Raw genomic sequence first — 24,931 nt, forward strand, 5'->3', positions numbered from 1 at the left:
ACAATACCAATGTGGTGTGTAAATTCTATTTTTTTTTCCCCCGGATTTATTGACTTTAAATTCATTTACTTTAAGTTAATCAGTATCTCTGAAATTACACCGTTAAGTTATTTTAATCACAGTCCTAAACCATAGGCTGTAGTTGCTGCTGCTTTAAAGGCAATATATTTTCCAGGTGCATCTTTAACATCAGTGGATAAGGAAGGGTTAACACCTCTCAGCTGGGCATGCCTGAAAGGACATAAGAATGTGGTTCAGTTCTTGGTGGAGAAGGGTGCGGTTATAGACCACTCTGACAAGAACGGACGCACTCCTCTCGACCTGGCTGCTTTCTATGGAGATGCAGAGATTGTGAGTTCTCTATAACGGAGAAGCCTGTTATATACAGTAGGCCAGTTGAGTAAGAAACAATCTGACTTGTTTTTTTTATTAGTTAGCACCAAATTCCAAATGCAGGTCTTGAATGTTGTGAGTAAACTATGACTAAACTGTAAAATTGTTGCAATGTAGTACAATGATGGTCTATTATTAAGTGTGGTACACATGAATTGGGCATCTGAAGACTCAAAGGATGAGAGAGGCTCAGTAAACAGTAACTGAGGGGAAAGCTATTTATAGTTGTCTTTTGACATTTGATACTTGTGAACCAAGGTTATCAGATTCTCTTGTAATTAAGGTCAGATAAAGTCTGCTCCTATGTTAACAAGACCATGATTTCTGTGATTAAGTGTTTTGTGTGTGTGTGTGTGTGTGTGTGTGTAGGTACATTATCTGGTGGAGAGAGGAGCTGTGATCGAGCATGTGGACTATAGTGGCATGCGGCCACTCGATCGGGCTATAGGCTGCAGAAACACTTCAGTGGTGGTCACTTTACTCAAGAAAGGGGCCAAACTAGGTGAGTTTAAACATATAAAAAAATGCTCTCAACCATGGGAGGAGAATCTACTGGATTGTAGTTTCCACAATTCTGAATATTCTTACCCAAAACAATGTATAGATAGTATTCCAAAATATCTTTAGATTTTACATATTCAAAAATACAGATCCAGTGTCTGATAAACATGTTGATGTAAAATGAAGGATAAATGGAAAATATATTGACGGACATAAAGCCTGCATATAGTTCTACATTCTGTTGTCTATGCCATGTTGAATGGCTCATTTATTGTTGTCTGAGAAAAATATGTGGCTCATGAATAAATTTCCACAAATTCGATAATGTGGTAAGAAAGATTGCATAGGATTCTCTCTTTCGCTCTCTCTCTCTCTCTCTCTTACTCACTCACTCACTCACTCACACACACACACACGCAGCAGTGACCATTAACAACAGCATGTTATTTATTACAACACTCCATCAGAATACCAGCATTACAATACCAAATTTATGACTCCCATTCACACACTCCGCCCTCACAAACCTCAGTATATAGCCCGGTTCACACTGACCGACATTAACAAACTTTTTTACGGAGAGTAAGACTGGTTTAAAAATGGATGATCCTTTTACTACAGTCAAAATTTTACAATTGCTTGTGTTTTTACGTGTCATTCTTCACCACGTCCAGGGGCGTAACCTAGCCTGGGCATTCGGGGATGTAGCCCCGGAGAGTTTTTCTTTAGCCCCGAATAATTCTCCACTTGGAGTGGTTTGTCACTATGTAACTGAACGTCAGTAAAAGTAGATGTTGTAATTTTCTATCTTCAGTGAAAGAAAGCAAGACTAATCAGACAGCATTTACAGGAGATACTCGTGTCTTATTGGCTGACAGCTCTCAATTCTGCCAAAACTTAGCTCACACGGTCAGTGTGAGGGGAATAATTGATGTATGGAGTTGAAACTGAAACAGTAACATCCCCTGATGCTGAGCAGGAAAACAAGGTGTGTAAATGTCTGAGAGTTCCAGTTTACATGAAAGTGATATGAGCAGAACATAAGGACAGATAATGTATTTGCATGGCACTGTAGCAACTAAACCCATGCAGTGATAGCTTAGTTGTGGCTAGCGACACCAAACTAGCCTAGTCTCGTGTTAGATAGCCAAAAAGCTTTAGCATTTTATCAGTCTGGTAGTCCTGCAAACACTCATAACAACTGAGGCAAGTTTTATGATCAATACAACTTTTTTTCAAAAAAAATTTTCCCAATAAGCCCGCACATGCAAAAAAAAAATGCATAGAAAAAGTCTATTTAGAAGTGTGTGTGCGCCTAGCACCTAGCACACAGCCTTTCATCTCTAAGGGGTTTTCAGGGACGCTTGCTTCATCGTCATGGCAACGGTTCGTGCCTAGGTCAGATTACGTCAGAGACTGTTGGAAAGTCATACCACAATTTTCAGACTTTAAACGACTCGACAAACGCCCATTGAACACGTTCAGTTGCTGAAAACTAATGCCAACAGGGTTAACACACTGATCCGACAAAACCCAAAAACGTTTTATAACCTTAGTTTTTTGTTTTGTTTTTTGACAATTCCTGGAAATTCTGGGTTGTGCCCTCATATATATGATTATATATAATCGTATATGTAAGATTTTTCAACCTAAAATCTACAATCACCCATTGACACTCTTTGTTGCAGTAAGTAAGGAATTTCTTTGCTTGTATTTCACCTTTACCCTGTTTCACTCTTTTCTCTCTCTTAACTGCTTTCAATAAAACTGTCATAAGGCTACAGAACATCTCCTTATGATCGAACAGGTACAGTCTTTAGGTAACTTCACTGTGATACTGATACAGAGTAAAGTTTTTCCTCTATTTTGTGTTTGGAGGTTTAGGTAAGCAACCTGTCTCTCTCTCCCTCCCTGTGTAATGTAGGTAATGCAGCGTGGGCGATGGCCACATCAAAGCCTGACATCCTCATCATTCTACTACAGAAACTCATGGAAGAGGGCAATCTGCTCTACAAGGTAAGGACTACAATGAGCACTCCAAATCAAGGGTCAAAATAAGGTTCAAAGAGAGCCTGGAGCTGTACGACTATTTCAGTTATATGAAGAAGTCTGACAACATAAAAAAAATAAACAACTGTGTTAGTGCATTAGAGTTAGTTTTATTATTCCGTTAACTGGCTAGTCTTTCTACAAAGTCCTTTGAAAAAGTTATTTATCTTGCATGTAAACTTATTTTTATTTTATAGTTGGTGTTAAACCTAATGAGGCTTTTTCTCTGAAAAAGCCTCAGGTGCTTCGTTGCATCATGAACACCTTCTGAAGAACTTTTGAATTCTGATACAGAGCGAATTCACCATGATGTTTTAGCACCAAATCTCCACTCCTACTCTTATCTCCTGAGCACTTATTAAAATCTTCAATTAACTAGTTTGCCTCCTAATCCATGAAAATGTGTTCAAGAAAAATACCTGATAAGAGTCATTTAATAAGAACAGAGGGTGACTGGAGTAAAATGGAAAGAAGATGAAGGGTCTGTATGTGTGGTACACTGATTTCTGTGTGACATTTAAGAGATTGAGTTTTGTGTCAGAGAGAGAGGGAACAATTCTGGATCGAGTGATTGCTGCCGGGTGAGTGTGTGAGCTGCTCTGTATGACTGATGAGTATCTCACTGCTCTTTCTTCTTTCTCTCTGTTCCTCCTTGTATTCCTCTCATGGCTACCCATTCACTCTCTTTTTTTACTTTCTGATCTCATCCAACTGCTTATCTCTATCTCTCTATCTCTCTCTCTCTCTCTCTCTCTCTCTCTATCTCTCTCTCTCTCTCATTCAGAGAGGGAAGATGAAGGAGGCAGCTCAGAGGTATCAGTATGCATTGAGGAAGTTTCCCAGAGAAGGCTTTGGTGAAGAGCTGAAGGCGTTTAAAGAGCTGCGAGTCTCTCTATTCCTCAACCTCTCACGTTGCCGTAGGAAAACTAATGTAAGCATCAGTACTAAATATGCCTGTACTCCTATCTGAGAGTTTGGGAATCTTACTATTTTTGAAAGAACAAACTCGGCTTGATGGGATGTTACAGGTACTGTGTAATCACAAAGCACATCATTTTATAGTTATTGTACTGCAGAACTCTCTGCTTTTGGAATACTTTATTCAACCTTACTGATTCAAAGACAATGAAAATCTGAGTATACACCTGTCGATGCACTGAAATGACAATTTGTGGCCAAAACCAAAGACCAATTTCTGGAAACACTTTTTGATAAATAAATGAATTCCAAAACCAGAAGGAAAACAACTAAACCCATAAAAATACAACTCCATTATGTGTTGCATATTAAAAGCAAAATACGTGGGAATAAAGTGTGTGTGAAATGGTGTCTCTCCATTGGGCTGTTAAATTTTACTCGTCTTTAATATAAACCAATCAGTAGATGTCTGGCTCTTACTGCTTGCGTCTATTTTGGAATGTAAAAGGCATAGCTAATAAAATTCAGATATTTGTTGTTGTTTTTTTGTCACATATTACTGTACTCTGCAAGTAAAATTGCTTTTTATTATTTCTATGCAAATGAAGTGTTTTCAATATCAACAATAAGCTGTTAAGTAAATGAAGTACATTTTGTTTAAGTATAATTATACTTACTATATACTCACTGAGACGACACAGCATCTTTCTTCCTTCGTACTACACAGCAATAAGCAGCTCAAATTTAGAAGTGTTTTACTATGCAAAATGTGGAAGGTCTTCACTGCATTGTTTGAAGCCCTTGTGCTCTGTCTTTCATGCAGGACTTTGGCCTGGCTGAGGAATTTGCCACAAAGGCACTGGAGCTGAAGCCCAGGTCTTATGAAGCATACTATGCCCGAGCTCGAGCCAAGAGAAGCAGCAGGTACCGTACAACAAGCCAACTTTCTCTATAGGCTATAAATACAGTCTAGACTGTAGACAAATTAGAAACCCAAGTTAACCATGATGACACTTCTTGCAAATTCAGGTTTTTGGTGTTTTCCTATTACTTGCTCACTTTAAATCTCGATATTTCCTGTCTCTTCCGTGTATAGGCAGTTTACTGCTGCGTTAGCTGACCTACATGAAGCAACCAAGCTTTGCCCAAATAATCGCGAGATTCGCCGTCTTCTGGCCCGAGTAGAGGAGGAGTGTAAACAAATGCAGCGTGCACAAAATAAACAGGGAGTGATGAGCCAGTCCACTGTCTCCCAAGATTCTGACCATGAGCATGAAGAGGGGGAGGAAGAGGAAGACGTAACAGAGAACAGCTTAAGTAGGGAGCTTCATGAAGAGGAGGAGTCCTCTAAGATGGACACAAGAACTGAAGCCTGGTCTCAAAACTTCTACTCATTTAACCGGACACTGCCAGAGTCCAACTCTCCTCCTCCTCATAGGCAGAGCCAGCGACAGCAGCAGCAAGAACCTCTAACACACAAGAGCCTGATTCTCCAGCCCACTAAACAAGCCCAGATCGTCAAAACCAACCAGCACCTGAGCTCCACATGCCCAGTGGGTACTAAGTCCCAGTCACAGAACCATGGCTCCTCCAGCCCAGTCCCTAGCTGCCAACTGCTGAAAGCAGGGCCAGGAATCGACATTAGCTCTCTATCGCCCCCCAGTGAAGTGGACAGGTGTCCTCTTTCAGCCACAGCTCATCATGACAGTGAAGGGGTCCTGCTGTCTGAGGCTTTTGTGTCTTGTAGCTCAAGCAGGGCTCCAGAGAGACTCCTGACTCACTCTGTGAGCTCCTTAGAGGGCCTGGCTCTTTCAGCAGGACATGGAGCTCAGGGCCAGGAGCTGAGGAAGGAGTCCGTTCAGGGAGCAGGATCAGGCTCTGGATCTCAGCCAGGCAGCATGAGAGTGTCAAGCTCCACCAGCAGCCTGGCGTCCAGCAGCAGCCTGTCAGACAGTGGCAAGATGCATGCACCGGACGTTCGCACCAAAACCAGCGTGGACAAAACCAAGTCTGCCAACCAAGAGTACAAACCTCGACCTTTCATGGGCATTATGGACAAAACGGCCCGCTTTCAGCAGCATCACCATCAGCAGGGCCCGCAGCCATTGTCCAGGGCCTGGCAGAGTCACTCAGACAGCCACACCATGTCCTCAGCAGGAGTGAACAGTGAGCTAGCCTTTGCCAAACCAGGCAGTACTTACCCTGAGCAGCTTAAAGCCTCCTCTCAGGGTGTTGCTTTAGGAAGTCTGCACAATGGCAGTCTGCACTGTACAACATTCAGTGACAAGTTCTGTCAGGCCGCCACCTCTTACAAAGAGCCCAAGCCAACCCTAGCCATGGCACATTCCTACACGGACAACAAGCCCAAACATCCCAGCTTAAGCAGAGATAATCCTGCCATTCATGTAGCTTCAATGAAACCAAAGCGATCCTTTATTGAATCCAACGTATAAAGTCCGTTCATAATACAAACAGAAATCCATTGCTCATTTATTCTCCCATCTCTCTCTCGCACATGCAAACATCTTCAACATTAAATAAAGGGATTTTTTTTATTACCTTCTTCTCTTTTTTTTTTACACTGTATTAGGCCTTACAACTAAATCATATTTAAGTTGTACTTAACAAAAAAAATTTTGTTTGGGGTTTTTTTTTTTGAAAAAAAAAAAATAAATAATTTATAACCTGTAAGGCCAAAAGGATGTGCTAATGGGCTGTTGTCATACCATATCAGCCACACTGGAAACAAACCACTGCAAAGGGATGCTTATAAACCCACACACAGCACTTTACAAACCATTACTGCAAGTCTGTCAAGTGCTCATAATACGTACACACAATAAGTTTATCTATTGACATTATGCCACTGGTGCTGAAACATAATGAATAAAAGGTGGCGATTAATTACTGAAAAAAAAAAAGAATAGAAGAGGTCAATAATGAGTAGATACTTTAAACACTAGTGCAGTGTATTTTTGAACCTGTGTGAGAATAGCAGTTTATTTGTCATGCTCTAACTCGCCTCTTTCAGCTAATCAGATTGAAGCCTCTTATGAGCTGAAGCAAGTGTCTTACCGGTTGAGGAAACCCTACACTCTACTCCAGGACTGGATCTGACGAACGGCTTTTAGCTTTGTAAATAATACTTGTAATTTTCAAACCCTTTATTTTATGTAAAAGTCTGACATTGTATTTGACTGATTGGAGAACTGTACGTGTTAAGTTTGTGCTATTTTATGCACTTTTTTTTTTCTTTTTTTTTTTAGTTGAGATTTTTGAGGTTATTGAAATTAGGCCCATGTTTGTATGCTACATATAAATCTGCCCTATAATGTTAAAAGTTAGATTCTCTCCGTCTATGTGCTTGTTGTTTTGCTGTCCGAGATAATTTATTTACAGCACCTATGGCTTGGTAATTGTAAAAGCAATATATTTGATATAGTTATTTTTGCACAGCTGCTAAAATATTTCAATAAGAAGCTCTATGGAGATGACCTGGGTTGAAGTGCATGTGACAGTCGCCATTTTTTAATAAAAAGGAAATGCAGTATGAAAGAGAGCTGTTAGGCTTGGGGACAGGAAATCTATTTTAATAAGTATGTGTTTTATTTGCAATTGTTGCCATGTTTCAGTAATGTGAACTGTATTATTCTTTAATTACATGCTGTAAAGACGCATTACTGCCATTATTCAACAGGAAATAATAAATCTCACTGATAAACAACCAGTCTGCACCACTGTCATTCTTGTTCAATAAGATTTAGCACAATGTAGCAACATTTACTCACTACCTCCCCATTTTCCAGGTGATCATTAATATTGGAACACGACTGACTGATGTTTCTTGTTGCCCAGGTTTATCCTGTTAGATTGACTGTTTAAACAATTGATAGTTCTTCAGTCTTCAAAGGTCTAAAGATTCTACTCTAACTGAATTATTTAAAGTGGTTATTTATTTATTTTATCTTATTTATTTATTTTTAAAAAAAGAAAGAAAAGTGTAATTTCTGTGTGCTTTTCTTACTATATTACCTCCCCAAGAGAGTTTTTAGACTGATGGTTTTGTTATTCCGTGATCTAGTGAACCAGTATCAGGATGTATTTATTGATGGAGACTTCAAAGCACTTCTGTAAATCGCTCTGGATAAGGGCGTCTGCCAAGTGCCTTAAATGTAGCTCTGACTATGTACTCTTGGTTTGAGCCCTGGGTTTTGCCTGTGAAGACTGCATTTGTTGTTAACAGGATAAACCAACATGAAGACCAGAGAGCTGTCTATAGGAGAAAAGAGGGAAAATAAATCAGCGCCATACCACAAGCATTACGCATGGCCAATACAATTTAGCTTGTCTTGAAAACTGGCGTCCTAACAGCTGGACATGAAACAGGTCAGCCAAGGAAAACAGCAGCAGTTGATGACAAACGGTGTGAGAGCTGTGAACAAAAAGCCTAAAACAAATCAGTGACATCACCAGCAGCCTCCCCAGAGCAGGGGTTAAGGTGTCATTGGGAAAAAGTTTTTGGTTTGGGTTTAGACTGGCCAAATCAATCACCTTAACCCAACTGAGCACGAGTTTCACCTCCTGAAGAGCAGACTGGAAACAAACAACAACTGAAAGGTGCGGTAAAAGCCTGAAAAAGCATCACAAAAGAAGAATGAAACAGTTTGGTGATGTCAGTGGGTCGCCAGCGTGATGCAGTTACTGCAAGCATGTATAATGAATACTGCAACCAAATATTATGTTCTTTACTTTCATTTACTTTAAAGAGTATCTGTTCATATACTTTTGCTCACCTACAAATTGGGTAGGCTTCCAAATGTGCCAAGTTCTAAGCTGTTTAACTCAACTAGATGTAACTATCAGGAAATGAAAGCTGAAATTCTGATCTATCATTTCATATTCATATCCTGATCTCAAACCCAAATGCTTCAGTGTATCACAAATACAGGAGAATTGCCCTTGCTGTTCTAATACTGTCAGAGGAGACTATATCCCATCAGTACAAAATAGATGACTATGGGCCCCATCCATTTTTGGGTTAAAGGTGGGTGTTGCTGTTTGGCTCAGTAATCCAATTTGTACAACTGGTATTCTATTATTTTATCAAGTATGTATATATTTATATATATTTACACATGCACAAATAAAACTGGCACTATCTCATCATCCACCTAGCTTCTAATCTACAAATTTGCCTTCAAATTTTGGGCCTCAAAATATCTGAGTAAGTAATGTTGCATGGCGTGATTGTGACATTAACACTGAAACCATCTGCTGAAAAAGAACATCATTGTGTTTTCATGATGGCTGCTGCTTTTCTGTTTTTATATGATGCACTTTTATCAATGTTTATAGATGTCATGACACCATACCACGTCAACCACATAAGCAAGTCTGTTTGAGTAAAACTGCCTATATAGTTCCATTACTTCTTAGTAATTTACCCTTACAGCTCCGGTGCAACACTAAACCCATCTTAGCAGATGGAACATGTAAAGACAGTGGTAAACATTACTGTTTTCAATTTTCAGCAGATAATGCCAACTCTTCTCTGAGTTTATTGACTGGCTGTCTCCTCATATTTTAGGTGTACGTATAATGCCAGTGTCACTCAGTGTTGGACAAACAGACTACAGACTAATCTTCATCTTTAATTACTGTCTCAATAAGAATACATCAGTAAAACTCCTGAAAGATTAGACTTGGACTTACCTAGGACTCAGTTTAGCAAAATAAATAAATAAATAAACGGTACTGGAAACATCCTAAAGATAAAATAAACTTTATTGATCCCACACTGGGGAAATTCCCTAACACTGGGGGGATTTACAGAGAACACAGTTGCAATCAGTGAGTAGCTCTACAGAACCCCGATGCCATTTAGTTAGTTGTGTGGGACGTAATAGTGAGGCTGCAGAGCAGGAAGTTTATCACAGCTGGATCAACACTGTCAATCATTCCAGTTCTCTCACTTCCCTCTCGCTCATAGAAGTAAGCATCGATTTAGAGAATACAACAGCTTCACAAGCACCGAAAAAGTCTGTGATTCTTGCTGAGTGCCGTGCATCAGAGTCAGAAATGTTCTACACTAAGAGCACAAATGTATAAAGAACAGAGTGTGATCTGCTTTCAAAAGTATTTTGTTTAGAGTTGAAGATCTGCACTACAAATAGATGGCTTTTAGTATAAAAGCAAAATGAGCACAACCTAGCAGAAAAGAATGGAAGGGTCATTTAGCTGTCTCTTCTCTCTTACTATGATGTATTTGTGAAGTTCGGTACTTGGAGTCATGCTAGGAGCAGAAATGCTGAAACAGCACAGATATTTTAGAAACATTCTTTTTGGCCACCAGTGTTTTTCCGCACATATTTTCATTTTGTTTTATTGTTAGTACCATTTTAGTTTTTAGTCAATATTATGTATTCATTTTACTAACAGCTTATACATTCATTGGCCTTTAACAGGCTGCTACAGGAAACATCAGAATTTATTCATATTTACATGACACCTGGTTTCGACCAAAGGAGAATTCTTCACTCGGATGTTTTAACATGCACTTAGATATGCTTTTATTAATACTGTTTAGAAATGTTAATAAAGAATAAATGAATCGGCACCTTTGTTTCATAAAACTAATTAGATGGGGGTGATCCCACACACAGGGGCCAGAAGTGTTCAGGGACATGAGCAAATTAACACCAGCACCCACTAACCTGCAGCCATAATGAACTGTTGACGTCCTGCACACAGGAACTCCTCTGGGACATCAGCACCAATCAGAGAGTACTTAGCTAGCTTGTAGTCTCAGTAAATCTACAGGCAAAGCCAAGCAAACGATATGATTTCATTTTAATCACAAAGCTGTCAGTTTGAAAAATGTATTTCGCATTATGAAAAACACAGCGATGTCTATAAGCAGAAAAAAATAACAAATAATAACTGTCTGACTTATGCATGAACAGAAATGAATCTTGTAAAGAAGTGCTTCATCGCCTCTGCAGTCTTATCTGTTAATAAAACACTGCATCACTTCAAATCAAGCTTCTTAAATTTCATGGCGAGGCAGACAGACAGCTCGTCTCTGTAGCATTTCCAGCATAAATGAAGACAAATGTAATAAGCCTGTATCTGCATCCATTCTGCCTCACAGACTCACAGAACCTGTGAATGTGTTTCACTCCACTGAGGACCTCTGAATGAGAATCATTCACAATGCCTGATTAGTTTGCTTTGAGGGAAAAGCCCAGAGTTCCTAAATATTGCATTTTCAAACTGAACTCTTCAGACACCACACACAGCAGTACTGATTCCCCTCCACAGCAATCAGGTACAGGGAGAGTAGTTTTAAAACTCTATTATAATGTGTAATAACTCAGTTATGAACCCAGAAAATAACATGGCATGCAGCAAAGCAGGTAATCGCTACAATGCAGATATAATATACAGGTATGAAGATATATTAATGCTCCGCTGAGGTAGAAACAATGCAAATGTTCCCAAAGCTCTAATAGTTCCTTAAGGTTCAACCATGTTTAAAAATACACTACATTCATTTTACCAAATAAAAATAAATAAATAAATAAATAAAGCACACTCTTGAGGCTACCACAGTGACAAGTATTTCTCTCCTGAAATGTGCATTTTATTCCTTTTTTTTTTTCTTTTCCTAACAGCGGTCCAAGCTTTTAAGCTCTTGTTATAGGTTCCTGGCAGAATCCAGACAGATGCAAGACTATATTACTGAGGGTACTTTAAAACAATTGAAAAGAGAATAACAGTAAAAAGGCACTAGCTTGCCATCAGGAGTGACTTGGGGTCCAGTGTCTTGCCCAAGGACACTTCTGCATTTGGATTCACGTGGGCCGGGAATCGAACCTCCAACCTTACGATTAGTGGACAACCCGCTCTACCACCTGAGCCACAGCCGCCCCATATTTCAGAATAATTGACTCCGGTCCGTTGAATTATTAGAAAATGAACACACACCAGAGGTGGTAATAAAGCTGCGTCTTATCTTTCTAATAATTAAACGGCCAGTCGTCAACTGTTCCTTACTTATTTCTGAAAAATCCAAATCGTCTGTCATTTTGTTTGCTGTTAGCTCTGAGTGCTGTGACAGACATGAACTTTTCCGTTAATTCGGTTAACTCGGCGAAGCGATATGGAACTGTAATGCGGTCAAGACCAGCCTGGAACTACTGTAGCTGTGCATTAACTGAAAAATAACAGCACATCGTAGAACATCTGTCAGCCAATCAGAATCGAGTATTAAAAGCGTGTGGTATAAGCTCTCATAATTGTGCTTAAGTGTAATTCTTTGAAGAGAATTTTTCTCTATTGTATAGTTTTCAGTTCACAGAGTTTGTTTGCTCATATGCACAGAACTCATGATGTGTCTAAGGTACAGCGGGGGAAAAAACATTTCATTTCCTCTCACATCTGTTAGATTATTTGATGGTAAATTACAGTCGAAGCCTCAATTAGCTTTTGTGAATACACTAGATCCCATTTCTAGCTACAGCACACAATCTAAAAGCTGCCAGTAAACTGCCTTTAGCCTTGGTGAGCTTCAGCCAGCTGAGGCTTCTGAGTGTTAAACAGAAATCAGGCAGTATTGTAGAGTAGCTGCGATCTCTACCATGTGATGTGGAGAGATTGGCGTATTCATGAAGGAATTTAGGTTATGTATTAGAAGCAGCAGAAATAACCCTGTATTATGTTGGGGTGCTGAAGAATGTTTTTCAGCCATTATATTTCTAGGAATATTTTTGTCAAATTACATTCCAGCGATTATGTTTTCTTGGTATTCCGAGAGCGTGTTGTTTTTTTTTTTTAAATAAGTGCATCCAATCCCTTTTGCTGTACCCGTGGCTCCATTTTTCTCCAAACAGAAAGTGCTTTTTAAAACATCTTCAATATTCAGAACTTCCTGCTCTTCTCAATACAAAAACATTACCTTGCCACATCTCATCTCTCCTCCTTGGTCCTTAGAGGTCAGGAGCTTCTTCACAGGAAATCCTTAATAACATTTCACTCTCCTGTAAATCTCTCCTTCATTCTTACTCTTCCAGTTTGACTTTCTCATCAGCGCTGTCCTGTCCTTGTCAGAGCCATGCCTATAAAAGGAGAATAATGTGCGGGATTACTTGAGAGTAGGCTCGTGTTTGCCTTTGCTTCAGTCAGTCACTCTGTGTCTCAGTCTGTCTCAGTCATGAGTGACTGTAGATCTCAGTAACAACCAGGCCTCGTATTTTCTCTCTACCCGTTCATCTTTCTTCCTCTTTTCTGTGTCTCTGTCTGACTTGGAGTTTATCCTAGACTCCACTTTCACTACAGAACTTTCACATACACGCAAGAGCAAAATACAACATCATCACATCTGACTAGTCAGAAGGGGTTTATTCATTTTCGTTAACAGCAGCTCTGACAATAGTTCTGGCTGCAAGAAAATTCACAGGATTATATGAATGCACTCGCTCGGATAGGTTATCAATTCTGTAGTAACTCTTTCACAGAGACGCTTCACACTGGATAATTTAAACCTATAATGAACATATTTTCTGGAAGGAGTCTCCAGTGTCAGCACTTTGTAACTAAAGCCAGTTCTATAATTTTTTCCACATTGTGAAGGTCTTCAGGACAGAGGACGTTAACGTTTTGCCGTTTCTAAAGAACACAACAAGCCGCATTACTTCTGTCTTATTCGCTTAAGGGGAAAGCGATGGGACATTTTAAAAAATATTATTATATATAATATTAAAACATTATTATATAACTTGTTTTGTAGATGTCCCATCAACGTTAAATGTAAATTATAAATGGGGGGAAAAATTAGCATTTGTCACTCAATAACAAACAAACAAATTGTTAACATTCGCAAATGACTGGGTAGAAGAGCAATAAAACTCTTTGGGCTGTGATGTTATGTCACTGCACTGCTCATTATTTTCCAACAACATGCAAATGTTTTATTCCTTACTTAGTAGGTCGTATAAGGAAATATTAATAAACGTATTAAAAAATTACTTGTAGAACACTTTTTTAACTTTATTGGTTCCAAAGCGCTTTACACTGTGTCTCATTCACACACACACACACCCCAATTCTAGCAGAGCTGCCATGCAAGGCACTAGCTTGCTATCAAGAACAACTTGGGGTTCAGTTTCTTGCCCAAGGACACTTCAGCATGTGGAGTCAGGCCGGGAATCGAACCGCCAACCCTACGATTAGTGGACAACCCGCTCTATCTGATCTACAGATCAGAACTGCTCACGGAGTGTTAAATGCATTAATTCACCCTCTTCATCTTCACCATAGCTCAACATCACATCACATATTTTAGTTTTAACACAAAATAGGAATTAAAAGGGGTGACGTTAAAAATAAATTGTTTTTACTCCAGTATACAGTACATATTCATTGCATGTTAGTATGAAAGTCTGCTCTTCTGTTCAGTAAAGCTCTTTAGGCTGAGCTGTTTTCGGTCTGCACTGGCACAAACTCAGTAAAATGTTTATTTGTCTAAGCCTGAGGGGTTCTGAGTGGCTGTGTACGGATGCTGCCTGGGTACAGGAAGGGTTTTTTTTGTTGTTCATGTGGGGAGATAGCTCTCCTATGTTCCTCTCTCCGTATTCCAGCCGGACTCCTGTGCCATCTGTCAGCATGGCCCTTACACCTAACTGCAGGCCACCATGTGGCTGATCAAAACAACTCAGGCTCTCTCTCTCTCTCTCTCTCTCTCTCTCTCACACACACACACACACACACACACACATACATTAATGAGATTTACTTTCTGAATCCGTTAAGTGTTACAAATGATAATCCTGACCTGATCACTAATACATGTAATGTGCAAATAATGTGACACATGTTAAGCATTACAAGTGAAAAGCTCATCTGGTATACACTGAGATAATTAATGGCAAACTAGACCCTATCTGTTCACTCTGGGAGGTGTGGAGTATGAAAGAGTGTATTGTAGATGACTGGATTATTGTGTTGAAGTATGACATTGTAGTACCAAGGGTCGTTTAGGAAACCACTAACCTTACATAAAGAGCAAGGTACTACAGTTTGATGTAGATGTCATTCACAGCATGACAAAAAAAAAGAGAGAGAAGAGAATTGCAGTGATTATATAATGCAATTTTACTTTGCTTCCAAAAGAATATAAAAATCCTCCATTATAGGCATGATAATTCTGTAATGAGAAAACAATTTGGAGCTCACATGCAAATCCTCCAGATTGCCGGTTTATCCAGTGGAGAAGAGCTCAGGCAGTTTTATATCTACAGAGAGGTGAGAGGGGAGACATCTAACAACTAATCCACATAATAAAAACAGAGAGAAGGAAAGAGGGGGAACAGTGAAGCGGTCACTTAAGGGTCAACTGTTTGGATCACAGCAGGTGAAAGTGTAAAGCAGGAGATGCAGAGAGAGAGAGAGAGAGAGAGAGAGAGAGAGAGAGAGAGAGAGAGAGAGAGAGCAATCACCTCTCATGCTGTGTTACACAGTAAAGGACAGCTCCCTCAATCTGCAGCAAACACACACATTTACAATAGCTTCATAAGGACCCCAGCAGTCTTTCCTATTTACTTTACACTTTCCCTACTGCTTGTAGAAGAATCATCTACATCTAACCCATGATAGTTATGATGTTAAAATAAGGGATGAAGTCTATTGCTTGGTTCTGTGAAACCTCTGGTCAGTCAATAAACATGAGAAACACACACAGGTTAACAAAAACTAGCACATCTTTTTAATGACGATGTAACAAATAACAGATAAACGGACTGTTAGATGACAGAGCCCCCTAGTGGCCAAAAAGTGAAACAAGAGCTAATGTTCTCAAAGTAAATAACAGGAATAGCTCAATTGTGTGTGTGCGTGCGTGTTGGGGTAAGGGAGGGGTAACATGGTTTGCCAAGGTTGTTGTGGAAGAACACGAGTGGTCTCAACCCCAACGAACACCTTTGGGATGAATTGGAACGCCAAATGAACCCCAGGCCTTCTCACTCGACATCAGTGCAGAACCTCTGCCTGACCGATGCTCTTGTGGATGAACAGGCAAATCAACACAGCCACAGCACAAATATAGTGGAAAGTCTTCCCAGAAGAGCGGATTATTTTAACAGCAATGGGGAACTAAATCTGGAACAAGCACATAAGAGTGTGGTGGTCAGGTGTCCACAAACTTTTAGCCATATAGTGTAGATTTATATCCTTAAGGAGCAAGTCAGAGGTGACAACAGCAAAGGAAAACTCCCTGAAACGACACGAGAAAAAAAAAACATGCAGGAGCCAGACTCAAAAGGGAGACACCATATACTGGGATTATAAATGACAGTATACAGGTATAGAAGAGAAAGGGAAACAGTACTAAGTGCATTAAGAAGATTTACAGTGTGAGCATATTGCAAGTAAGAGTCTTGGGGCAAGTGAGATTATCTACTTCAGTAATGAACATCTGAAGTCAGCTGCTTTTCAAACAGCTGCTCTTGCATTATCTTTGTTTGGAGGAGAGCTTTATTCGTTTGCTTGTATTTCCCCCTTTGTAAACTGTTTTGAATAAAAAACGTCTGCTAAATTAATAAATGTAAATACATGAGCTAAAAAGAGGCCCAATCTACCCACCCAAAGTGCAGGGCTAATAACGCTCTCCCAGACTCCCAGATATTTATTAATAATAATGGCGAATTTTCTCCTGATGAGTGAATCAGTCTAATGGAGAGCTCTACACAGACCTACTACAGAGACTAAAATCCACAAAACCCATCAGCACAAGAAAGTCAGGAAAATTCCACTTCACCCTGCCAATTTTCTCTCTCTCTCTCTCTCTCTCTCTCTCTCTCTCTCTCTCTCTCTCTCTCTCTCTCTCTCACACACACACACACACACACACACACACACACACACACACACACACACACACCAAATAAAACCAAACCCAGTATCACAACATTCCAGTAACGGACTTATTTATCCCTCTGCGTGTGTATGTGTAGGTTTGTCTAAAACAAAAGCCTCCCTGGGAGATTCACAACAGGAAGTGACCTGGGATGCACTTCATAGCCAGTCATGACTGTTACCATGGCAACAGAGAGGCAGGACAGAAACACCGGCATAATGAAACAGCTTTAAACTGAACAAGAAGGAGTCTTACTTTTATAACACTGCAAGGATAAATGCTTTGGAAAAGATAAACATAAACAGACACCGCAAATGTTCATTCAGTCCTCACTCAAAACAGGCATCTCAGTGGGATGGTGTGATACAGCCCAACACAAACTGGATTATTTTTCAATAACAACATGTCTCAAAGTATTTAATTCCTGCAGAAATTTAGCAACTTTTATTTTTAATTTCCAATTTTTTAAATGTACTGATGAACAACACATAGATTAAAACATGGATAGTTACATGTAAAGTTGTGTAACATCTGGGAGACAAGTTCATTTTTGTCATCATGTATATTAGAATATTATAGCAATATACAGTTGTTCCATCACCAGACTCTTTTTTTTCTCTCACTTAAAGTTAATTTTTTTTTAAAAAAGTTTCTTGTGGTACAAAGAAAACACAAACTTTGTCCTGAAGACTTACAGTACTGTACTGACCACATTCTGACCACTACAAAGTGCTGACACTGGAGACTCCTTCCATAAGTGTTATAGAAATGACTCAGAAAATATCACCATACAAATGATTATAGGTTTTCATTTGTTAAATAACACATTTTTAATCAGGGCTTAGATTATGGTTTTGTGTCACAACTCATGTAAATGAGCAGAAATGATAACGTATTAGAACAAGCACATTAATGTAACTACTGTCAGAGAGCTCTGCGGTTATAGAAAGTTAATTGATACCGTCAGATTCGAGAATTCAGCGCTGTGGAACAATGATAAATAATGGTTATGGTTTATTGTTATCGTATAGTGCAATCAGCGTTTTGACTGAAACTGCTGTGTGTGGAGGCTATGAGTAATAGTGTTCAGTGCGCCAGAGCAAACTCAACGATGAAGCAGGATGAATACTGATTTGCTGAGCTTGTATGTGCTCAGGTCCGTGTATAGCTCGAGTATAACAGGTTGACTGGATTAATGTAAGATCAGATGTCGGTAAATCAGATTAGGCTTGACTTAGTCTGTTCCTCAGACCAGAACTGAATCTGTCCCCTGTACATGGCACAATGTGTGGGATGTTTGGAAGGGGCACCTGCTGTTGCATGCTGGGAAATCATTCATATTCTCAGCTGGCTGTCCTGCCTACCAGAAGGCAATCAAAATCTTGTCACCTGTTTGTCTACAATGTATGTGCGTGTACACACACACACACGCACGCACAAAAAAAGGGACAATATATCTGAAGTACACACATAGAACTCAGCATATAATGCCTCATAGGTGCACAAAATTGCTACAACATCTTGTCTAGACAAGCTGACTCACTTTAACATGTTAAGCCATTTCTCTCTGTCTAAGAAAGATAAACAGCATTACAGTAGATCAAGTGCTACAATATGAAGGCAGAATTCATGAAATTCATTAATGTCCTGAAATGGGAAGCAACTACTTTCCTTATTAATATGCCTTAATTGTAAAAACAGGCCTGGAAGGCTTTTTTTTTTTTTTTTTTTAGGTCTGATCTCAGAAGAAGAACTAGAGATATGCTAAGCAATAACAACATCCGTTTTATCCTTGTTCAATCTGACAAAGTTATGAGAAATCCAATTCTTAATCTCTGATAAGCAATTGATTAGACTGACTAGTTTACCATAGTCATTTGTTTTCGTTTCATTTTACAGAAAGGTAAAACAATGATCTGTGTATCATCAGACTTGTGTGGGACAAAGTGAGCATATTAAGGGAAAATATAATGGGCCCAAAATAAATGCGTGAAATATCCCACATCTGAAAACGATAAATAAATGAGCTCAGAGTCTGTGTGTCACCCTCCGCTCAGATGTTTTCCCCTCAACACACTGCTGTATCACAGCGAACCTGTTTAACTGCTTTTCCCATAGTGTTACATCAAGAGTTTGTAAAGAGTTAAACACATTTTTCATACATTTTGATAAACGTTACATCATTCATTAAAATATTTAACTAGTCGGACTATTTCTAGCAAACGCAGCGTAGCTGTCTCATATAGGATCAGGGCTTAGGGATCTTTTTAATAAGTAAAACACTGTCAAATCTGATATTTCAAGAAAGGAATTCCATTATGATAAGATTTTCTGATCCAAATATTAACATGTGGTGAGATCATATTTATAAAAATAAGATATGTATAAAAAATAACTAGCAAAAAAGATCTGAAATAGCATGAAAAATAATTAATAACAACATTCATCCAATATGTTATAAAAGACTGTTTTCCCACACTCTTTATTTCCCTCTCTCGCCGATCAATAAGAAACAAGCCAGTGACCTTCAGACCAGCAACACACACACACACACACACACACACACACACAAAAGCCTTTGTTGATCTATTCCCAAATCATAAACCATTTTGTTATCTCATCCTTCACAATGTTCACAAGCCTATAACCCCATAATGTATAACCCCAGGTAAGTTCATTTTAAACTACACTGCACTGGCATCTATACCAATACAAATGATTAGGAACTACATGCATTCACTGCCAGTTCCAATGAACTGATGAAGCAAATAATATTTACATCCCATACATTGTGAGATGTAGTAGGTTCTATAGCCACTAGATGGTAGTGCACTGATACACATCCTATAGGCCTGTACTAGACACAGAACCGGTAGAAGAATCTAGACTAGATTAGATATTCATAAAAAGAATGAAAATAAAGAACCTAGTGTATCCAGTCTAGGTATGCTGGATTAAAATATAAACATAGTAGATGATCAAGTTTAAAAAAAAAAAAAAAAAATTGGACAACACCCACTTTCACAGTTCTGTGCAATTACCTTCTGATCTGGCAGATGCAGATCTTCAGTGGGTTTGTTCACCATCTCTAGCTCCAGTCGTCTGAGCTCCTGTTTGCGCTCTCTTCTCCTGCTTCGAATGCTCATGTTCCTACAGCCAGAGTACACTCAAGTAATTAGTGTGTATCCAGAGCAGTGGAGGTCATTACTATTCAACCCGGCACTTTGACAGGGAATTACTCGAGGAACGCATTTCCACTTTAATTCACAGTTCATACACTTTAGAAATGAGAGACAGAGTGAGAGACTGACTGAGTGACAGATGAATGTATAAAGGAATAGGACAAACTCAATTTATCTGTCAGCACACACAGAACAGTCTAATGCTCACACCGGCATTCCACTGGTTAACAAACATGATGTCGAGCTTCCGCAGGAAATCCTCACAGTAAGCAGTGTGTCTTCCTCTCAGTCATTTATACAAAATGCTGCACTTAACCAAGTCAGACATGAAACAGTGATTTGATGGGAGAATCTATAGACGCTATCAGTCTATCTATGTGAAACCTGCTAGTGCTGCCTAGTTTCATGAGCTACATGACTAAATGGAATCTAAATACAAAACAAATCATTTGCATACAATATAGATCAAATGTTGTGCAAAAATTTTAAAGTGCTGGCTTGTACCTGGCACTATAAACAGCTGGGGTACAAGATATGAAATACCAATAAGTCTATGAAATATACAGAATGTGTAACAGTATTGCAACTGTATTGTATTGTTACAGTGTGGTAACACTGATCCCTTGGATATCGCCAGTGTTTCTGAGGAAGTGACCTTCTGCAGCAGACAGGAGATGAATTGTAGGAAGGAGACTGACATTTCGACCTGTTGCTTCAATGCTTGACATGTTTTTTGTTTTTTGAATGAAATCTCTCTGGTTTTATTAGCAAGCATAATCAGCAATGCAGGGTCAGTACAAGAGGTTTAGAGAGACAAAACCAATGAAAGAACAATTCAGTTTATACTGAAATATGTAAATACATGCTTTGAAAAAGTCTTTTAACTTGGTTGGCCAAGTGTGGCAGCTTCAGTCTGTGTGTGCCCAAGTGTAGCGAAGTGGAAAGACAGGATTCTATCAAACACAGAACGTCCCAGTCGGCGATTAATATAGAACAGGTCTGCTTGTCATGTCTGAGACAAATATTCCGGTGTACAACAACAACAAGAACAACAACACCACACACAGACACAGAACATGTTTTTAGATTCTTGTATGTTTGTATAGATGGTCTCCTCCTTCTATTTCTTTGTTTGTAAAAGAGTTTATTATCAAGATGTAAATGAGGATATGACCGCTGAAATTCTGATCTATCATCTCACATTCATCTTTTGATCTCAAACCCAAATGTCTTCAGTGTATAGCAAAAACAAAAGAAAAGGCTTAGCTGTTCCAATACTTTCAGAGGGCACTGTAGTTCTCCTGTCACAGATTAAGCTGGAATTTAGAGATTTATTTTGAAGGTGTCACATCCTTCCACAGAGAGTGAATCCCACAGACAGTGATGAACAGGGGTACATTGGGAGAATGCTAGTGGGTTGGATTTAAATTTAGAAATTAATGACGTGTGAACTGACATTTGACTAATGAGGAATCAATTTGATCACCTATTCTCTATTCTTCGTGAACATCCTTTAAAGAACTAAGCACTACTTGGTTTCCAAATCACACACTTAACAGACATGTGAATACCAGACTCATTAAAGCTTCTTGCTTTTTAGTCTCTTTAGCAGCTTGTCCTAAAGCAGCTTCTCTTTTTTTGGTCCTGAGAAAACAGGAAACTCTGACCCAGAATAAAACAGGAAGTGGAGCATGAATGTTCATTTCCTCTTTGCACAACATAATGTCCATCAGGCTGACAAATGGAAAAATACAAGAAGTTTTTGAACCAATGGGGAAATCCATGCTTATATAAAGTGTTCTCTGATACACATGAAGTCAGCCACCATATAATTTTAAACTTCTGGTCATGCAACATCATTGGACATATGAACACACTTAGAAGAGAGTACTAACTGCCACATTCTGTAGACATGTGCTAACAAATAGCCAACCTGTTGTGTGAATCACTCTATTTGAGAGCTCTTTGTGAATTATACAGTACAGGTGTGCTGCACAGACTAATTACCCTCTCAAAACTGCACAGCCACACACCTTACTCTACAGCACTGTCAATTTCTCAAGAAATAAAGAATATCACAGCACTCCTGTAACTCACTGTTTCTTAACCCTATGTGTGCATATGTCTATCCGAAACAAGTGTCCTGGGACAGTCTCAGAAGGAAGCGACATAAAATGCACAGACAGCCATGACTGTTACCACGGTAACATAAAGGCAGGCCAGAGAATTATCTAAAAGGGAAAACAGATCCAGAATAAACAGGACACCATCGTACCTTTATAATAGCATAGATATACAAGTCAGTAAATATTATGTCATAAATATTCATAGACAGACACTGCTCATTCTGCCTTCCTATGCTTCATTCCAACACATTCGCTTCACTCTCATGCTACAGTATTATGGTTGAGTGCAAAGCCCCAATGCAACAATTCAACAAAATATCTCAATGCTATGTGTTAATCATTCTTTCCAGGTCTATGCATTAACTCTACACTATATGGCTAAAAGGGTAGACATCTGGTCATGGCAGCCATATTATGTGCTTGTTACCATATGTGGTAATACGGAGTTGATCCTCCATTTTCTGCTATAAAAGGTTTGCCACTAGATCTTGGAATGTGGCTGTGGGGGTTTGTGTTCATTCAGACACCAGGGCACTGATGACGGCTTGGCATACAGTGTACACAGGGGCATTGTCATGTTGGAACAGGTTTAGACCAAATCCCTTAGATCCAGTGAAGAGAAACTGTAATACTACAGCATTCAAAGGCATTCTAGATCATTCTGTGCTTCCAATTTTGTGGCAACAGTTTGGACAAGGCCCACATATAGGTGTATGTTTTGACAAAACTGCTCAATCCAACTTGGCTCTTTGTCGTCAGTTGTTACACATTAACATCTCAACAAATTCCACTCAAGGCATATAAATTTGTGGTAATGAATTAAATAATCCATCAAACAGCATGGACGGAGAGCCTGCTGAACGCTAGATAATCTCTTAGTGCTGCTAAATCAGAATATCGCTCCACCTTATTTGAAGATAACAAAAATAATCCTATATTCTCATTTAATACAGTAGCAAAGTAACTAGGAATAAAACCACCAATGAAAAAGAAACCCACCAAAGAAACATACACACAATCATTATACAGCAGCGATGATTTCATGGATTTTTTTCACTGGCAAAACTGAAAATATTAGACAAAAAATTCAGACTATTAATTTAAAACCAGACAGTTTTATAACTAACCCTGTAGATAATAATATAACAATATCAAATAAACTATTGGAATGTTTTACTCTCATTCGAGAGACCGAACTATTTTCATTCATTTCTTCATCAAAATCATCAACTTGTATACTAGATCCCTTACCTATATGTTTCTTCAAACAGATTGTTCCAGAAGTAATCCAACTCCTTCTAAAAATAATACATTCTTCCGTTAGCAGTGGCTATGTACCTAAATCATTTAAACCTGATTCAAAAAACCTGACCTCGACCACTGACAATTTTCCAGCTACAGACCAATATCAAATCTCCCCTTTATCTCAAAGATCTTAGAAAAAGTAGTAGCAAACCTAAGCTTATATCTCATATTGCTGCTGCAGTGAATAACATCACCTGGATTCTCTATGGACTTGTACGTTCCAAAAACTGCTGCCATGAACTGTATTAGGTTCTTATCAAGACCCCTATTACACATACTTCTAGCCTTTTCAAGGTTCTCAGGGAGTTCTTCCATGCTACTGTTGTCATTGTACCTGGAGCTACTAGATCTATATCTATATTTCTGTAAAGCTGCTTTGTTGGAATGCTTATTATTAAAAGTGCTACTTCTCATCTATCAACATTATGCACCAACTTGAACTAAATATAAAACTAATACTTGAAATAAAATTCATTGCCATGTTTCAACCCTCATGTCTTCACTTTATGCCATGATTAGGGATGTCACGATACCAAAAATCTAGTAGTCTGTACCAATACCAAAAGTACACGATACTCGATACCAAAGTCAATACCATGGTATCGCTTAAAAATAAAATGTAAAAAATAAAATTAAAAACTCTCCTGGAGTACATCCTCCTCTGGCTGATACTGGCAAAGAGAGAGATTTTAGTTATCAAACATTGTCTGACAATGACTAATAAAACAGTGGAGGCTACAACTGCTAAGCACACGCCCGCCCACACACACACATACATACATACATACATACATACATACATACATACATACCTTATATTCTGAATGCAAGCATTAGTTTAAATTCACTGATATGGTGGCAGACCAAAAAGATTTATTAAAAGCATGAACATGTGAATAATTATTAGTGTCAGTAGGCTACATTTAGCTGACAGGACACGGGCTGAATGGCGATGAATGGTGGCCCATTAGGAGGTAGTTTATAACACTGCAATGCGTTAGCATCGTTAACAAATAACTGGCTATCGCTAACATTACATGGAGCATAACGTTAGCCGGTTTCACGCCACATTGCCAGCTGCTTCGAACAAATATAATATAGGACCGTATTTCATGTGCTTCGGCCAATTCCAGGTGTTTTCTCGCTTTGTTTGAAATGAACGATAGCATCGGTTACACACCGGCTTCAGAGAATCAATTATATGTTTGTTATCATCCGCCTCGAATGTGAAGTATTTCCATATTTAACTCTTACCACATTTCCTCTCAACGAGTCGGGGCGGAGCTAAACTTCTGTAGTTTTTCCGGTGTGCTTGTAGGCGTTCTTCTTCTTCTTTACCACTTGTGGACCGACTAAAACAATTGCGCGTATTTGCTGCCCCCTTCAGTTCCGGAAGAATTGCAACCTCAGTACCTTCATTAACAACAGTACCTACACTAATGCAGAGAAACAAGTGTCGTCACGTTCTAAATATCAGTTCTCATGACATCCCTAGTCATGATATGCCTTAATGTTACACTTTCACTGTGTGCTCCATGCTCCTAAAT

General features: G+C 39.0%; 1 protein-coding gene and 1 long non-coding RNA gene across 13 annotated transcripts in view; one reads left to right on the plus strand and one right to left on the minus strand.

Annotated features, from left to right (window-relative positions):
- tanc1b (tetratricopeptide repeat, ankyrin repeat and coiled-coil containing 1b) overlaps nucleotides 1-7,588 on the plus strand; it is a 161,375-nt gene extending 153,787 nt beyond the window's left edge. For all 10 annotated transcript variants that reach the window (XM_017469834.3, XM_017469836.3, XM_047155964.2 and 7 more), the window contains 6 exons: nucleotides 176-351; nucleotides 763-895; nucleotides 2,819-2,910; nucleotides 3,728-3,874; nucleotides 4,685-4,785; nucleotides 4,958-7,588. In XM_017469834.3, the coding sequence (XP_017325323.1) occupies nucleotides 176-351; nucleotides 763-895; nucleotides 2,819-2,910; nucleotides 3,728-3,874; nucleotides 4,685-4,785; nucleotides 4,958-6,314 (2,006 nt within the window). In that variant the 3' untranslated portion in view covers nucleotides 6,315-7,588. The remainder of the gene's footprint in view (nucleotides 1-175; nucleotides 352-762; nucleotides 896-2,818; nucleotides 2,911-3,727; nucleotides 3,875-4,684; nucleotides 4,786-4,957) is intronic.
- LOC108266468 (uncharacterized) overlaps nucleotides 1-24,755 on the minus strand; it is a 33,182-nt gene extending 8,427 nt beyond the window's left edge. Inside the window, exons 1-4 of one of the 3 annotated variants that reach the window (XR_001812893.3) lie at nucleotides 24,639-24,755; nucleotides 19,813-19,921; nucleotides 12,818-12,977; nucleotides 9,651-10,674 (exon numbers count right to left, since the gene is read on the minus strand). This is a non-coding gene — a long non-coding RNA (uncharacterized LOC108266468). Of the gene's footprint in view, nucleotides 1-9,650; nucleotides 10,675-12,817; nucleotides 12,978-19,812; nucleotides 19,922-23,330; nucleotides 24,128-24,638 lie in introns of those variants that run through there. The other 2 variants (XR_008396589.1, XR_006982648.2) reach the window with 2 other exon arrangements.
- Between the last annotated feature and the right edge of the window lie 176 nt (nucleotides 24,756-24,931).

This window comes from Ictalurus punctatus, chromosome 6, assembly GCF_001660625.3.
Source record: "Ictalurus punctatus breed USDA103 chromosome 6, Coco_2.0, whole genome shotgun sequence".
In the NCBI taxonomy this organism is placed as follows: Eukaryota; Metazoa; Chordata; class Actinopteri; order Siluriformes; family Ictaluridae; genus Ictalurus; species Ictalurus punctatus.